Source organism: Aristolochia californica, unplaced genomic scaffold, assembly GCF_029961685.1.
Source record: "Aristolochia californica isolate CCGP_79_NKW_82.1479 unplaced genomic scaffold, dmAriCali1.0.hap1 SCAF_1, whole genome shotgun sequence".
NCBI classification, from domain to species: Eukaryota; Viridiplantae; Streptophyta; class Magnoliopsida; order Piperales; family Aristolochiaceae; genus Aristolochia; species Aristolochia californica.
The window spans coordinates 55124286-55142319 of NW_027181770.1; the positions used below are offsets into that span (position 1 = coordinate 55124286).

An 18034-nucleotide genomic window follows, 5' to 3' on the forward strand; every position below is an offset into this window, starting at 1 on the left:
AGAGATAATTTATTTGTAATCTTATTCTACTTGTTTCCTCTAATATAAATTATGTCTCATTGTACTCAGTTATAATCAAGTCATTATACTCATGGTGGATCCTATATCGTAAGACCCACTATCACCTTTTGAATTTTAAAATTTTATAAAAGTAATATAATTTTGAGGGAAAAAAGATTAGACTCAAAACCCAACCAAAGTTGGCTGCACCTAAACTCCAATAGGCTAAAAGCCTCAAACACACTCTTAATAAGAATAAGCAGCAATAAACACATCACCTAATTCAGGTTACCTTCTTCTTTTCAGAACTCTTTCAATCTCAATATCTTACCTCAAAGACCTCCTATATAACCAATAAGAGGACTACAATCATGGACTTTGCCTCTTATCTTCTCTTTTATCTTTTCTTACTTACCCTTTCATGTAGAAGCTTCAACTTTTACAGGCTCTTTCAGCATGGAACAATTAACTATTACACAGATGACATAAGTGCCGTTTGAGGTTACAACATTACAAGGGAAATTTGAATGACCATCATTTTATTATTTATAAAATGAATAATGTAATTACAACAATATATTACAGCATATCTGATTGAGAGGCAAACCTTTCCCTCAACACCCGCCATTTTCTTCAAAACTCCAGCATAAATATTTGTTCTATGAGTAAATGTGTATTGACATTTCCTCCCCCTTGAGAGAAAGTGAAGAGGTTCCTATTAAGATGGTGATAGTATGAAGTAAAGACTAGTGGGGAGAAGGATATGGATCTCTCCAGCATTCATCCTCTGTCACAGCCTTTTGCCATCTGGTTTTAAAAATCTGCAGCTCATTGTATGATTGCCGCCTTACCTGCAAGTCGAACATTCCTTGTCAAAAATGGTTTTAAGATTAAACAATGTGGATCCACAGTTAATTAGCTCAACCAAGCGTCGTCTGCGAAAAGAGATGGACGATAATCAAGTGTTTTGTATGGATGCTTACAGCTGATCGAGAGTCATACATCATCTGCATGTCCAATTATAAAGCAAATTAGTTCATGTGATGCACTTTAAGTAAAAAGAAAAAAACAAGAAAAGCCAGAGGTGGCAGATTTCAGATTTTACTTGTCTTTCTAATTCCGATTTAATACGTGATTGGCCAGACTCTGGAGTTTCAACATTTGACTGGAGGTAGAAGTAACACATTTCAGTTAGATACTTGATTCAAATGGTAAAAACCAGTACCCCAGTCTGAAACTCTGAAACTAGTCCTAGAAAAGTGAACCATTTCAAACATGGATATTTAAACAATTTCATGCAAAACACATGAATCACGATCCAGCCTAATTGATCAATAACTTTAAACAAAATTTATTCTATCTTACAGATACTTCAGTTGGAAAATCAAGTTGGGGTACAGAAGAAGTATAAAAATGATTTTGGGTGCTCATATCTGCAGTGCAGAAGCTTAAGAAAATGTTGGTAAAACACACAAATCATTTTGGTCTTAAAAATTAAAACCCGATAGACAAATAAAAAGATGTTCTAAATAATAGTTGAAAAACAAGCCATGCACAGACCCAAGCACTTTTTAAAATAATATTGCCACCTCACAACTAGCAAGTAGCAAAACTGTTTGCTGAAAAATTAGGACAATCTGTTCCGGTCAGTCCGCAATTTTTGGAGAGCAGACATAAGAAGAGTTTGCCTCCTCACCTTTTGTTCGTCAAAGCCTCCAAGAGTAGGAATAGCCTGATGAACTATATACTCAACATCCACTACGCCGACATTTTTAGTTCGTTCACCCTGCTATAAATGAATGTGTTAAAAAAATTTTAAATAACATTGGAGAATATTGTAGACAAACAGGTTTTTCATATCAAGCTCAACCAATGAAACCTTGAGTATCATAGATAGGTTAAACTTCTATAGGTTACCTGTGCACAGTACCCAAGTTTCATGTCCAGGCCCCAAGCATGGATCAAATCATTCTGTAGAAGAAGTCAGAGAAATAACTTACTCACACAAGGGAATCAGATAAAAAAGGAAAAAAAAACGAAAAAGTTTGGTCATAGTTTGGTCTTTTTTCCACACAAGTACTTATTCAAGCAAAGTAAATAATGCAGAAGACGGGAAATTTGTCCTAATATATGCCAGAAAATAATACAATTTAAGATTTCTTGGGATTTTGACACAAATACAGAGAGAAAAATATGAAAGTAAAAAAAATCATGATTGGTTGAGAATCTTGATCAAATTAAATAACAAATAGATAAAATATTGTTTCTTCTACAATCTTTGACTAAGCAATTAACTAAGCTTTCACATTATTCGAGCATCACTTTCTTCAAAAAACCCAGGAAATAAGTACAGATTATATATTTTAGTAAATGTCATTCCGTAGGTATAATCAAACCTGGATCATGTACCATGCACATCGCCATGCTGCTTTTGAAAACACAGGTGCCATCATTTCTACCCACCTGTGCCATAGATACAACAAAACTTACAAAACAGTTTCTCTTACATCCTTGATAAAACTATTGCACCACCTTAAAAAGAACTCTTATTTCATAAAAAAGACAAATTCAGCACAACGAAACAGAATTTAATCATAGTATGAGCACCAAAAGGCCCCAGATAGAATTCAGTGCCCCATGAAAATCAGATAGATCTGCAATTCAGCACCAACAAATGATTATTGAGCAACTGAAATCCAAATCTAGAAAAAGTATCTGACTGATAATTGGACCCAGATACAATCCAGTCTTCCAAGTTAAAAGCTAAAGTTCAACAAAGCATACAAGACACTTGTAAAAGCAAATCAACCGTAACTAAAGCTACCATACTTCTCTCATGTATGCAGCATATTAACCGAAAGAGTTAAAATGGGAGTGGGCAAAATTATCAGAACCAGCCCATCCATTGATCCAGAAAAGTGGTTGGGTCCAACTGCAAAAAACCGGTGGTTGAACTAGTTGTGATGATATTAATAACATAATAAGTAAAAATATTTCAAAATACAAAAAATCAAAAAAGTCGTTCAGGGAGTGGAGGCCTGCCCTTGTCTATCTGATAGCGGGCTCCCTCACATGCACAGCACCAACCAACCTCCCCCCTAAAACAGAGCTGGGGGTGGGGTGGTTAGCCACCTTTGTCCTTTCCCTTCCCATTTCTCTTGTTTCCTATCCGATGTTGTGTAATTTGAGGGAAGTGAGAGTGTACCAGGCCAGTTTGTGAGGTTCAGTAGTCAAACCCCTCAACTGACTGGCCGACCTCCCCTAAGTTTTTTTGCTGTCAGGCCTGGAGAAGAGACCCAATCCAGTTGAACACAGATCAACCAGTTGGTCTGTCCAGGTCTGATAACACTGGGCCAGACTTATCCCGCTCTTTTATAAAGGGCCCCCAAATGACTCCCCAGGATAAGTAACACTTGGTCAGGATCTGCCCAGTTAACACCTGCCTTATTGCGCTTTCAACAAAAACTTTGACAAACTTGACAGACAATAATTCTTAAAAAATGCATCCAACCCCTGTGGACTGATTAAGCTCTAAAATCATAAATTAACAGAGAAATCTAATCAAAGACACTTAATGTAGAGATCACCATCCTTCTACTGGAAAAAGCATCTTACCCTGTGCAAGGAGGAGCTGTACTATTCTCATAACACCTCCCACCACCAGTGTACTTATAAGTTCTTCTGCCATGCACAACTGTCAAAGGTTAACAATTTGTTCTAGTGCTGTTTCTACAGATGTTTTAACAGTATTCTGAGACAACAGAAAAGGGATTAAACTCAGTTTCACAAAAAAATAAAAAATAAAAAAAAATAAAGAGAACCTGTGCACTTTTGAATTCCTCCCTCGCACTGTAATTCGGTGATGCACCTGTGATTTGGCAGGGTCTAATGCAGGCTGGGATATCTCCAGCCCTTCCTCTTTAACAATTGATAAATATCTACATGTATTCAACAAAACGAGGAAAACTGGTTTCAGAAAAGAAGGCCAAAAAAAAACAGTGAAAATTTGAAGAAATAGAGCATAGCAGATTCTGAGTGTGGAGACCAGCACAAGCAACCTCCAACAACAATAAAAAATATATATCATGTCTTTTTTATCCTTTTTTGCTAACTGAAGACAGTACCAACTTTTTTCTCTTTCCAAGGAATTCAGGGCCTTAGCCTAAATCATGTTTGTACCTGATCTCATACTCAATGTTCAGTAAATAGTTTTGCTTATGTTTTAGCCAAAGAGGGGGTTTGCCTCCAATCCTTGTTGTAAGGTTTCCCCCTCTCTGATTGTATTTTTTGGGCTTTGGGCTTTGGGCTTTGGAATGAAAAGTGCCCTTTTTTCAAAAGCATCTATATATTCTTTTGGATGAATAACGTTTCTTTTCACCCAATTAATCACAGGTTACTGGTTGACATGTTAGTATCTTTTTTCCTCTCAGGTAAGTCAAACACCATCCCTCTGTAGATTGCCTTAAGATAGGAGTTTCATACATATAATGAAATTCAATTTTTAGATCTGGGTATCTTTTCCTTTCCTGGCAAACAGTTGTACTATCAATCATTATGATAATATAATGGAGTATTTGGTACAAACAAATTATTTAAGTTAAAACATTATAAGCCTGTAGCCCCAAGCCATGCCGGTCACATAGTTTCTGGCCAGACAAGAAAACAGTATTTCACCAAAAAAAGAAAAAAAAGAAGAAAAGAGTCTTTGGAATAATGAGTCAACCCCAACCATGTCTGCCCAAACACAATGACCCTAAATGGTGTTCCATTGTATCCAAGGTGTGCCAGTTGCTAGGGCATTATAGGACATTTTTTCTAAAGTATCCTCCGGCTCTCCCAAATACCTTGATTCATAAAGTTGTGAGAGAAAGGATAGTCGACGGTCTTATTTTGGCCCTATAAGGATAGCTGAAGATCATCGGTTCAACTTCTCACACTTTATTTATAGTTGCATATACAAGTTTCCTAGTTTGAATAAACACTAATAGAGAAACAAGGAGTTGTTCCCTATAAGACTCAAACACTAGAATGAGATTTCCCTTTTATTTTATTTGTTAAGGATAGTCCCACATACATTAGTGAGTATAAAGATCTTGCATTTATTAGTTGACAGAAGAAGTTTCCTAAGTGGCTAGTCATTTTGGGATAGGGCCTTCGACCCAATTTAACATGGTATCAAAGCAAGGTTCTCATATGTGGGCATCCACCCAAATTATCCACGTGCCACCACGTGAGGGCCTCTACCCAAATTATCCACGTGCCACCACGTGAGGGCCTCTACCCAAATTATCCACGTGCCACCACGTGAGGGCCTCTACCCAAATTATCCACGTGTCTACACGTGAGGGGGAGTGTTAAGGATAGTCCCACATACATTAGTGAGTATAAAGATCTTGCATTTATTAGTTGACAAAAGAGGTTTCCTAAGTGGCTAGTCATTTTGGGATAGGGCTTTTGACCCAATTTAACACTATTTAATATACTCGAACTGTTGGCATGAGTTGTATCCCGATAAATCAAAGGATTTCCTCTGATTTATCATCCGAGAGAAACCAAAGGAGGATTTCCTCAATTTTTTTACACGAACAACATTGATATAAGCATACAAGATGAATTTTCATAACAGGAAAGGGTAGAACTGGCAACCCTAAGTATCATGGTCTTTAAACTAGAAAGAAGTGGAACATATTATCTTGGTTTCAACCCTCTCTGGAGCAACCAAAAGTAATAAATTGGCAAGTTTGCATAGCTTCTCGAACTTTAGTCATTACCACATCAGAGCAAGATTTTTTTTTGGTACATAGATGATTAGAACAAACAGTTCATACCGGAGGGGATTAAACTTTTCGACTCCAAGATCCTCATCCCATAAGAATATATAACTGTATTCAGCAATTACGTCTGGATGTAGAAAACGTTTGGCAAACCACCTAAAACAATATAACTGCACATTAGCTCACAAAGTAATAGTAGATAAACATAAGAATACAATGCTAAAATAATTCCAATACATGTGACTCTTCACCATTTAGTTTGATTGACTGCAGCTACATGCAAAGCACTATCACTCCAATGTAGATCTCTCCACTCATCCACAATTCCATCATGATGGAAAAGCATTATAGTGAAATCACTCAAAGGAAACTGTAGATTCACATGCAAAGAGACAAATTAGCACCATTAGTTTAAACAAAGAGAAAAGAAAGAATTCATGCAGATCAAAACACCTCAGAACTTGCATACCTTCTTCACAATCTGGTTTACATTTTCCTTTTGCCTTATTCCCACTGCAATGGCTAGCAAGCTCTTTGAAGATTTTGTGTTCCTCTGTTCATATTTTAGAATACAACAAAAATATGTTGAGCAAAAACCAATATAGAGCTTGAAGAACATTTGTTTACACATACTTTTTAACCATTAAAATGTCTAAGACCTAAATATCAAACAAACCTTCATTGTTGGGGAACCCCATAGTGGTCGCATTTCCAAATTGGAAGATCCACTTATTATGCCTTTAGGTAGAGGGTCACTTCCAGGAGGTTTGTGTTGATTCTATCGAAAAAACATGGTTCGAGTGAATCAGAATAGTCAACAAAACTAAGAATGCATTTAAGCTTCAAAGTATAGAAAGAAAAAAGGCTAGAAACCTTGCAGCCATCTGATTGCATCATCAATGTGGGATTTCTCACTCCCCAGTTTGATACTCTCTGCATAGTGAAGAAGCTGAAGTTAATCACAAGTACTTCACAATTGACAAGCAAACAACGAGCAAGACATCTTTTTGTCAGTATCAAGTTTGGAAAAAAGTTAGGAAAATGAATAAACTAGCCTTAACAAAAGGATAGCAGGGGCATACTTCTCTATAATCAGTAGCAATGAATGCACTTGCAATGAAGAAAGTGACACAAAGCAAAGCTGCTGCAGGGAGAACATTGCAAATACATGGTCTCTTAGTGGTGGGATCAACCATTGCTGAAACCTGCATCAGATGTAAGGTTTTAATTATATGTATATCATCATGCAAGAGAGAATTTATAATTGATAACAGTTAAGCACCATGAAAGCCTAAAAATACTAACATTGAACTCTATTTAATAAAATGCCAAGTGAGTGGCCAAAAACTATATTTTCCATAATTTTGGCACTCATTGTCCTAATCTATCATTATGCTAAAAAAGTCTCTTTGGAGGAGATGTTAAGAATTAGACGCCCTAATTCCAAACTAACGAGAGCGATAATAATAAACGTGGAAGAAGGGAAAAGCAAGCACAGAAAAGCACAACAAAATTTATACAGGTTCGACTCAAGGTGAGACTACGTCTTGTCTTCCGCTGCAGTAATCCACTATGAAAATGAAATAGTTTACAAGAGAAATCGTGCACTTACCAGTGTTTCTCTCTAACCTCTCGGGCTGCAACTCGAGATGCTCCTCGGATTAAGATCATAAAACCCTAATAGCGGCGCCCCCCCAATTTAAAGAGAAAGCTAAGGCAACCGCATTACAAGAGTGAAATTTTCACACTGTCCTTAATGAAACAACAGTCAATAATATCGTGAATCGGACGGGAGCCCTGCCCCCTTCCAACCCCCACGGCGACCTTACCACGAAGGTTGATCCGCAACCAACTCAACATAAGGGGTTAATTAAGTTCCACACCTTAACAATCTCCCACTTGGAGACTAATCCATCATCAATATCTCCTCTATAGCGGTAGAACCTTCTCAATCCTCAGAGAGAATTCCAACTGAAGTTGCGAAGATTGTTACGATCGAGAAACTGAAGTTGCACATAACTTCAGTTTCTCGATCGTAACAATCTTCGTCACATATCAGCCGGATTCTAACTCCCTTGAATCTTCTCAAGTGCTAAGACTCCATCCTCCGGAGCCAATCTGATGAAGTGATAATGCACCTGTATATGCTTTTTTTTGGCATGATAAACAAGATTCTTTGCTAAATGAATAGCACTCTGATTGTCACAATATAACACATTCTTCCCATACTTGAGACCTAATTCTTCCTAGAAAGACTGCAGTCATACCATCTCTTTGCTGGCTTCGGTCACGACAACATATTCTGCCTCAGTAGTGGAAAGAACAACTATCTTCTGCAACTTAGAGACCCAACTAACTGTTGTACCACCCAATGTGTATACATATCCCGTGGTACTCTTCCTGCCATCAATGTCTCCAGCCATGTCAGCTTCTGCATAACCTTGTAATCCCAAGTCTGACTTTCAGAAACATAAGGCTGAGTCTGCAGTGCCTCTCAAATACTTGAGAATCCACTTCACTACTTCCCAATGTTGTTTACCCGAATTACTCATATATTTGCTCACAACTCCCATTGCATGAGCTATGTCTGGTCTAGTACACACCATGGCATACATGAGACTGCCAATAGCAGAAGCATAAGGAACATTGGTCATGTTGGCTCGCTCCTACTCTGTAGAAGGTGACTACTCCTTAGATAGCCTAAGTGACTAACCAAAGGAGTACTCACTAGTTTTGCATCATTCACGTTGAATCTACTCAACACCTTTTTCACATATTCTGCTTGTGACAGTTTCAAGACATCAATGTCTCTAGTAATCCTCATCCCGAGGATTTGTTTTGTAGCACCCAAATCCTTCATTGCAAACCTCTTGGACAACTCCCTTTTCAACTTATCTATATCCTGTTTGCAAGCACCTGCTATCAACATGTCATCAACATATACCAGTAGAATAATGTAGGAGTCATCAAGCTTCTTCACATAACAGCAATGATTTGCCTGACACCTCAAGAAACCATTAATACTCATAAAGGTGTCAAACTTCTTATACCTTTGTCTTGGAGCTTGTTTAAGACCATACAAGCTCTTTTGAAGTTTGCACACCATTTTCTCCTTTCCTTGTGCTTTGAAACCCTGTGGCTACATCATGTAAATTTCTTCCTCCAAATCACCATGAAGAAAGGTTGTCTTTACATCCAACTGTTCAAAGTACAAGTCTTCATTTGCCACTAGTCCAAGCACTATTCTAATAGTAGTCAATTTCACTATTGGAGAGAAAATCTCAGTGTAGTCAATGCCTTCTTTTTGTTGAAAGCCCTTTACCACCAGTCTTGCTTTGTACAGCTTGCTGCCATCATGTTTGCTTTTTATTCGGTACACCCATTTATTCTACAAGGCTTTCTTCTCTTTTGGTAACTCTGACAACTGTCATGTCTAATTGGATAACAGTGAATCCATCTCATCCTTTGTGGCCAACTCCCACTTGGTTGATTCATCAACTTGCACGGCTTCCTCATAACTCTCTGGTTCACCTTTATTAGTCAAAAGAATATAATTCAGTGTAGGGGAGTACCTCTATGGTGGTTTGCTAGTTTTGGTAGATCTCCTGACTTTAGTCACAAGAATGTTCTGATTTACTTCTGGGGGTATGTTTTCCTGATCTTTCTGAGCAATATCCTCCATCTCAATAACTGGAAGATCTCTCAACTGAATCACTTCAAACTTCTTAGCTTCATTGCTTGTGCTCTCAGAATCTGTTCTCAACCTGTATTAATACAAGACACCTTCATTGAAGATCACGTCCTTGCTCCTGATAACCTTTCGACTTTGGTCATCCCAAAAGCAATAACCAAACTCGGTACCAACTCCAACTTTGTGGTATTTTGCAACTTTCTAGCCTTAAAAAAGCTAACTCTTTTCTGCTTGCCAAAGATACAACCTTCACACAAACTGTTATTTACAGTTTTCAACCCTGGTAGCTTCCCTTTGGACTAAAGCATTTTCATTCCCTTCTCACTCATGTGACCAAGCCTATAATGCCACATATCAAAATCAGTAACAACATCAGCAACTGCAACTAGAAGTGATGTATAAAGTTCCAATTTTAACTCCTCAAACAATAACCATGGCTCCCTTAGTGACTTTCCAGGCAGCACCATTAAAAGTCACATTATGACCTTCATCATCAAGCTACCCTACTGAGATCAGATTACACATCAGTTTGGTAAGTCTCACCTTGTGAATTTTCCACACTGACCCGTTTGACATCCTCAAACTGACATGACCAATACCAACAATATTCAAAGGTTCTCCATTAGCAAAATACACCTTCCCGTGATCTCCATCAACGTAATTCTCCATGGTCTCACGGTGCGCAGTGGTGTAAAAAGAAGGCCATGAATCTAACACCCAAGAATCAATAGGGCTATCAAACGACTAGAGTAAAGCATCTTGTACTTCTTCAGCCACAGCATTTGCAGCATCGCCTTTTTTTTCATCCTTCTTCGGAGCTCTACAGTTCTTTTTTGTGTGACCAGACTTGCCACAATTCCAGCACTCCACATTCCTTCCAAATTTGGACTTGCTTCTTCCATTCCTTGACTTCCCTCTACCATTGCCCTTGTTGGAATTTCTCTCGAAGTTCCTGCCCCTAATATCAACACTTAGGGCAGAATTAGATGTCGATGATTTTTCGGAGTCCTTTCTACGAATTTCCTCTACAAGAATGGTATCTCGAACATCATTAAAAATCAAATTCCCGTTGCCTACAGGGTTGTTGACCGCAGCCCTCATAGGCTCCCAACAATTTGGCAGAGACGCCAAAAGAATTAAAGCATGAACCTCATCATCGAATTTAATTTGAATCGAGGTTAATTAATTGACAATCGTGCTAAACTCATTCAAATGTGATGCCACTAATGTATTTTCTGTCATCTTTAAATTGAAGAGTTTTTCATGAGATGTACCTTATTATTTTCAAAAGGTTTCTCATACATGTCGGACAAAATCTTCATCATCCCCGCTGTGGTTTTCTCCGACGCCACGTTGTGAGCAACGTTCTTTGACAATATTAACCGGACTACTCCCAACACCTGTCTATCGAGGAGATTCCACTCATCATCTTTCATACCTTCTGATTTCATATCCAAAAGGGGTGAGTGCAGCTTTTTACTGTACAGATAATCTTCGATCTGCATCCTCAGAACACAAAATCCATACCATCAAACTTGTTGATTCCAAGTGTCAATCCTTCTCCGTCAGCCATTGCTCTCAATCACGAACCAAAGCTTTGATACCAGTTGTTAGGAATTACACACCCTAATTCCAAACTAACAAGAGCAATAATAATAAACGTGGAAGAACCCATAATAAACATGATTGACAACATGGGACTCAGCTTCTGCATCCCGCTTAACCTGAGCACCATGTATCGTTTTTCTTTTGGAACCCGCCAGCCTAGTCTGGGCAAGTTTTTGTTGGCTGCTTACATTGCTTTCGTTCCTTGGTGCCTCTAGAAGGAAAGAAACTCCAAAAGATTTGACTGTACTTTCTGTTCTACCGCTAAGGTTTCATTCACTGCCACTGGGCTCATATCTACTTGGATCCGCTTCCAAAAAGAGTTTGCCCGCATCTCTTGTTCCCCGGTTCGCACCAATTGGAAGATTATCGCTCAAATGTCTGTCCCCACTTCCCCCCGCCAAGTTATTGTTTGAGAGCTTCCTCCCTCCGGATATTATTAAACTTTGATGGTAGCTCCTTCGGGAACCCGGGTTTGGCTGGGTTTGGTGGGGTGATTTTTTATCCAGGGGGCACTGCCATCCTCCCTTACTTTGGCCCTCTTGGAATTGCTGACTCGACCACTGCTGAGCTCTCCGGTCTCCTTCAAGGCTTGAGAATTTTTCAGAACTGCTTCAGTGGTCCCCTTATCGTGGAGGGAGACTCCAAGATTGTCATCGGATGGTGATCCACCTCATTTTTCCCCCCATGGCGTCATTGGCAGATTTTTCTTGATATTTTGGACATTGTATCCGCCATTTCTTGTACTTAGATCAGCCAATTCGGCTGTTGATTTGTGTGCTAAATTAGCCTCCCCCCCCCCCCCCCCCCTCTTCAATCTCTTGTTGTTAAGGGAGGTCTCCCTTGATGTATCTTCACTTTCTTTGAAATAAATTATCAACATTTAAAAAAAACAAAAAAATTAATAATAAACGCGGAAGAAGGGAAAAGCACAACAAGATTTATACAAGTTTGCCTCAAGGTGAGACTACGTCCTATCTTCTGCTGCTGTAGTAATCCACTATGAAGATGAAATAGTTTACAAGACAAATAACACACTTGCAGGTGTTTCTCTCTAACCTCTTGAGCTACAACTCGAGATGTTCCTCGGATTAAGATCATAAAACCCTAATAGCGGCACCCCCTAATTTAAAGAGAAAGCTAAGGCAACCGCATTATAAGAGGGAAATTCCCAAATTACCCTTAATGAAGCAACAATCAATATATCGTGGATCGGACTCCGCTCCTGCACCTGGGGAGGACTTCCCGCCCCCCTTCCAACCCCCACGGCATCCTTACCGCAACCAACGTGTAAGGCGTTAATTAGACTCCACAACTTAACACAAGAATCAAGAGTTACTCCATCCATGAACAAACTATTCAAACATGAAGACAAGGGGAACCCATATTTGAGGGCTCAATGACCTTATAAGTTATAAGATCTCAACCAGGAAAACAGTAGCAGTTATAATGGATTATAGAAGAACAAAAGCAGCCTCTCACTAAGCTCTAATGAACTCTCAAACTAACAGTCAATTCTTACAGACTTCAAAGCATGTAATATTCTTCATAACAATGTAAAACTCAACAATCAATGTCTGAAAGTAAAAGATCCACATCCCTAAATACAATGCAATTTTGCCATCTAATGTGAAACCTTTGATATCTTCTAATTTTTTTGAATAAATATCTTCTAGTTTTTAACATTATTGAGTACAAAATACCTCATATAGCATGTACAAAGAGGAAAAGGAACTAATTTTCTCACCAAGAACAATGAGAACTAAGGGACTAAATTGAAAAAGAGAAGCTCCTCCAAGATACTTACAAAGTTCGTCATCTTCAAGTTCCACAAAACTCATCTACAAACAATAGGGAAAACAAAGTGAGCCACCAATAAGAGAAGATATGGAAACCAAGAAATTCTTCTAATAAAAAGAGACCCCTGTACCAGCACCTTAGATAGAATCCATCAACAAAAAAATAAAAGACTAATTTAAAGCTAAAAATTTCTATGGAAAAGGAACACTCTAAAAGGAGATATTGTTCAGGATGTGTGAAAAGAAGGGAAGCAAGATGAAATGAAAGAGAAGCCTAATAGAGTGGTCCGACTTTTGCTACTCTGATGTAAAGTGCAGCACTCTTTTAGGCTGTATTTGGTTTGAGAAAAAGTGGGGATAAGCATAGACAAAGTCAGGAGGGAGAAAAATAAAAGCAAAGAAACAAGAAATCTTGTAAGTTTGATTAGACAAACCAAGTGAGAAGTTGAAAGAGATAGTTTCTCTTTATTTGGGTGTGTACTGAAAGTTGAACTTTCCTAATATACATACATACATATATATATATATATATATATATATAAACATATGTATATATGTGTATATATATACTGAAAGTAAAAAAGAGAAACAGAGGGAAATGGAAAACTACAACTCCCTAAATAGCATTCAGTGTATGTGGACTTCTCTCAATGTGGTCAAACCAGACAGTACCAGCAGATTGATCTGGAATCAAACTGACCAGGTCCCCTTTTCCAAAACATAAACTCAAAGCCAGGGTGATTGTTGCATTTCAACAGCTAAATCAACTAGATCAATCATAGTTGTTCAATAAAAATGAGCTTCCTCCAGCATCAAGGGGGAATTGACTCTTATTTGTTTCTAGAAAAAGTACTGCCTGTTTCACACAATAGAGGAGAGGGCAGGGGTCCCTTTGCCACAAGAAACAGGAAGAGGAAAGGGGAGTAGCCAGCCCTTCCGCACATACAAACAGAAGGAAGGGAGTAGCCACCTTTTTTTCTTCAACACAATGACAGGGAGGCTGGGACCTGTCCCCTGCAAGCAGATAAAACAGGAGGAAGGGGCAACTCTCGCTTCTCTGTTTTCCCTGTCCTTCCCACTTTAGTAGGAGTGTGGAGAAGGGGGCCCTTGCCCTTCCCACCATCATGCCTAGTTCTGCAGCACATGGGGGATAGCAAAGGCCACTCCCCCCAATGCCGACAAAAGGAGAGGGGCTGAGCAAAGCACCACTCCCCACCTTCAGCCACCATTTTTTATTTTCTCTAGTTGCATTCATACACATGCAATCTTACCAGTTCAACCACCAATCCAGTCCAATTGAACTGGACGTACGCCTCTTTCCAGGCCAATTGCTAGTCCAGTTTTCACAACATTGATAATGAAATATGGTCTCTCACCAGACACTTTTGTTAGCCACCCCATGTGGTGTATTCCTTTATTGTAGTTTCAATTTTCTGTTAGTTGCTTCCACTTTTATTTTGTTCTCTCAAGGGGCCTACTTTGTTCTTCCTCATAATAAATTTCACTTCTCTTTGCTCTTTAAAAATATAAAATTTCACTTCAAAATAGAGTTGATGCATTGACAGTAGGTCAACAAGCAACCCCCCCTTCAACCACACAAAAAAAATGAAAATAAGACCTTCAATCAAATCCCAAGATGTTTCTGTAATGTCAACAAGTGGATTTTAAAGATAAGTAGATAGATAAGAACTGTTTCATATTTTCAGACTGAGCCAAGGATGAAACAGTTTTCAACTTTCAATTTTGAGTATTCCTGCTTAAAGAAAAGATGGATTTTAGTGTTTCCAACTGAATTCAGTAATATTATGACTACTTTAATAGTACGCCCTGCTAACTCTGTCTCCATCTGAAGTATGGTTTAAGAAATAGACACAAAATCACAAAACCACAGGAGTAGTGTCCCAACAGGGCATTGATGGTTGTAGGTGAGCATTTGAGTCATAATTCACATGTAATCTATTAAAGTTGGGTCTAACTCCATCTCACAATTTCTAACCGAAGTTAGGAAGCCTTTTTCCCAAGTTATAAGGACAAGATCCTTCTAATCTCGAATCCATGTAGGACTATTCTTTTCTTTCTACAAAATGGTGATGACTTTATTAAACCCCATATGGGACTATTCTTACCATTCCCCCCTCATGTGTGGCCTTTTCACAAGGCTCCTTGACAAATTTGGGCAAAGGACCATATATGAGTACCCACTTTCATACCAACTGAAAGTTGATCAAGTCCAACCCCAAAAAAACTAGCCAAGTTAAGAGACTTCTTCCCAAGTCATAAGCACATTATATTTCCAATCTTGGATCCATGTGGGACTATTCTTAATAGATAAGTAAACCAAGGAAAAGAGAAGAACATTCAACATACTATAACAAAGGCCAAAAAAAGAGAATTTTCATGGATCCAACCACCCAGAGATATTATCATGGATCCAACCACCCAGCCATCAGTAACATTTTTTTTATTTTTTGCAGAGAGAAGAGAGAGGAAGAGAGAGGAACAGGCAAACAGACAGATGCTATTGAAGCAATGCTCAACTATTAACAGGGAATCATCCACAATTTAAAAAGGAAAAAGCTGAAATGGAGAGAACAAAGAATAAAACAGCTGCCAAACAAAAAAAAAAAAAAAAAAAAAAAAACTGAAATGGAACAGCTCTCCAGAGATAATCTATAAGATGCTCTTAACAGGTAAAACCACTGATTAACAATAGGGTAAAACAGTAAAAAACGTAAATATAATCCATAAGATGTTTTTACAGGTTTGATTGAAAAGCCACTCAATCTCAAGATTTTGCAGTGAAAAGATTTCCCTAGGAATGCCTCCTAAACAACATTTTCCATTGGGAAGTTCGCCAGCAGTTGCTGAAGCCTGGGTAGCTACTGTCCTTAAATCTATTGTGAATGATCTATCAAGAAGGACCATTTGATTCTACTCCACATGCTACACATGTAAGCACACCTCCAAAAAAAAAAAAAAAAGAAAGAAAAACAGCCCCAAGACCATAACATCAACGCACCTATAGTGATTTGCAAAAACCATTTCAATCATCTAAGAAACCACCATTTCTATGGCAAAACACAAAAAATCCCGCTACATCAGATATATTCAATCAACAACTAAGTTTTGTTGTATAATTAAAGACAAGAAACTCATTTTCAGCAGACAAATCAAATAGAGTATTTCTTAATAGACAATTTAGTAAAAATAACCGGAGATTTGTGCAGACCAATCTCTGCTGGAATTTGTCCTGTTAAAATATTTCCATCCAGTAAAAGTGACAGGAGAGTAGCAATTGCCAATATCTGGTGGAATCGCGTCCCCCCAGAAGTTGTACTTATGAATAAAAAAACAATCTACTCCAATTCCACCATTAAGGAGCAATTTTATAACACAAATGAAACGGAATCAATCCAATTACAATCAAAAGTAAACCGACACCTTGGAGCAAACAAAACCTGAAAGAAAAGTGGTTTAAAGAGTAGAAAGATGTCGGAAAGAAGAATGATTTAAGGAGGAAAATTTATCCAGGGAAGGGGTGCTGCATTACGCAGGAGCGAAACGAGAGAGACCGACGGCCGACTTCAGAGACCGAGTCCACCACGGCAGAGAGGAAGGAAAAAGGACGGGAAGCGTCAGAGACCAGTGGCACCGAGCATCAAGCTCAGAAGGCAGCGGGAGTTGTGGAAGGAAAGGCAGAAGGGCAGGAGCATGGGGATTGGTGAGAGTAGAAGCTGATATCCGGGGAGCGTAAAGGGTAAAGGAGGGAAGAAAAGGCAATTGTGGAGGAACAGAGAAGAGGATAGTTTCGAAATGAGAAAGAATAAAGATACCATGTTTCCGTTGAGAAGCAAAAAATAGTGTAGAAAGTAGAATCAGACTTACAAAGGTAGAAGTAGTACACAGTCACAGAGGAATACCAGTATCAGCGCGACGGTGAGCGGAGTCAGCTGCAAATTAAACAACGTCGAAGATGGAAGAGAAGAGGGGAGGAAGAAGAGTCAAAAGGCAGTGAATGGCTGGTGGAAACCGCCGCTTTTCGATGGCTTCCGAAATCGAAGTGACACGTTAAGAGGGAGGGAGAGAGGGAGACGAAAGGGAGGGGGAGATGTTAAGACGTGGGTGGCGGGACTAAGAATCCAAGATCAGACAGGGGAGGGGTATTATCGGTATTTAATCACATAATATCAAGTGTCCGACGCCCACAACAAAGATTTTCTTCCACTCCCTAAATCAGACCGAATTTATTTGTCCGGTGTTTTTCAAGCGTCGGCGTCGGCTTCGGTGCTGTAGATTCCTCCCCTGAAAGAATCTTTCGTTTTTGTACTCCCACACATTCCCCTCTTCCTATTAAATATAAATAAAGCCAAAAAGATTGGTGGGCCCTAGCGGAGCATGCGAGTGAAATGATAATCTGCACTCGCACCGACAAGGAATCTTCTTTAGATTTTTTCTAAGGGACTAATTGCCTCTCCACTTGCCCTTTCCAAAGTTTTTCTCCCCTTACAACACAATCAAATGTCCACAATCAAGATTGCACCATTATCTCATCACTTCTCTTGTTTGATTATCACAAATTCTTTTCTAAAACCGATTTTCGCAAAAAAAATCTAACTTTGTCCCCACCCATCAATAATTTGAGTGCAAATAGAAAATAAATAAATTATAAAATTACACGGCCTACAATAATGTATGTATATCGAGTAAATTGACTTCTAACAACAAAAATAATAGAAATTTTTAATTTTTTTAAATTTATTTAATTATTTTTAAATACATTAAGTAAGCAAAACCCCATATTGGATTTAAAACATGGAAAAACCTATCCCCGCCCCATATAAACACAAGTTTTCTTTTTTGTTCTTCAATTTGTCCCCACCTTGGGAGTGAAGAGAAAACATTCCTATTGAAATTGGATCGGATCATATTGTATTCCCTGTTTAACCCAAGAGGACCGACTTCAAGAAAATCTTAAATCTTAATCACAAATTAGATTATTGTAAACATCCATCCGATACAAAACAAATTGATGATAAAAATAATTTGACGATATGTAACAATTCTTTTTCATTAAGATAATGTGTTGATTAGAAAGGATCTCAAACCACATGGAAGCATAATTATGTCAAAATTAAAGATTCAGGGTGATGAAGGTAGGTGGGATG

At 38.5% G+C, this 18034-nt stretch overlaps 1 protein-coding gene across 2 annotated transcripts; it reads right to left on the reverse strand.

Annotated features, from left to right (window-relative positions):
• Positions 1–407: 407 nt before the first annotated feature.
• On the reverse strand, positions 408–17047 carry LOC137951535 (uncharacterized). 2 transcript variants are annotated; one of them, XM_068798257.1, is made up of 16 exons: positions 16790–17047; positions 12878–12911; positions 6857–6979; positions 6648–6707; positions 6451–6552; positions 6244–6327; positions 6026–6144; positions 5829–5930; positions 3822–3938; positions 3616–3681; positions 2397–2463; positions 1918–1971; positions 1697–1786; positions 1106–1165; positions 984–1007; positions 408–851 (listed from the first exon to the last, which is right to left on the reverse strand). In XM_068798257.1, exons 2-16 carry the CDS (start codon positions 12887–12889, stop codon positions 747–749), a joined length of 1185 nt encoding a protein of 394 aa, XP_068654358.1. In that variant the 5' UTR covers positions 12890–12911; positions 16790–17047; the 3' UTR covers positions 408–746. The 2 variants fall into 2 exon arrangements, with proteins under 2 accessions (XP_068654358.1, XP_068654367.1); XM_068798266.1 differs by having other exon boundaries at positions 16755–17047.
• Positions 17048–18034: the final 987 nt, after the last annotated feature.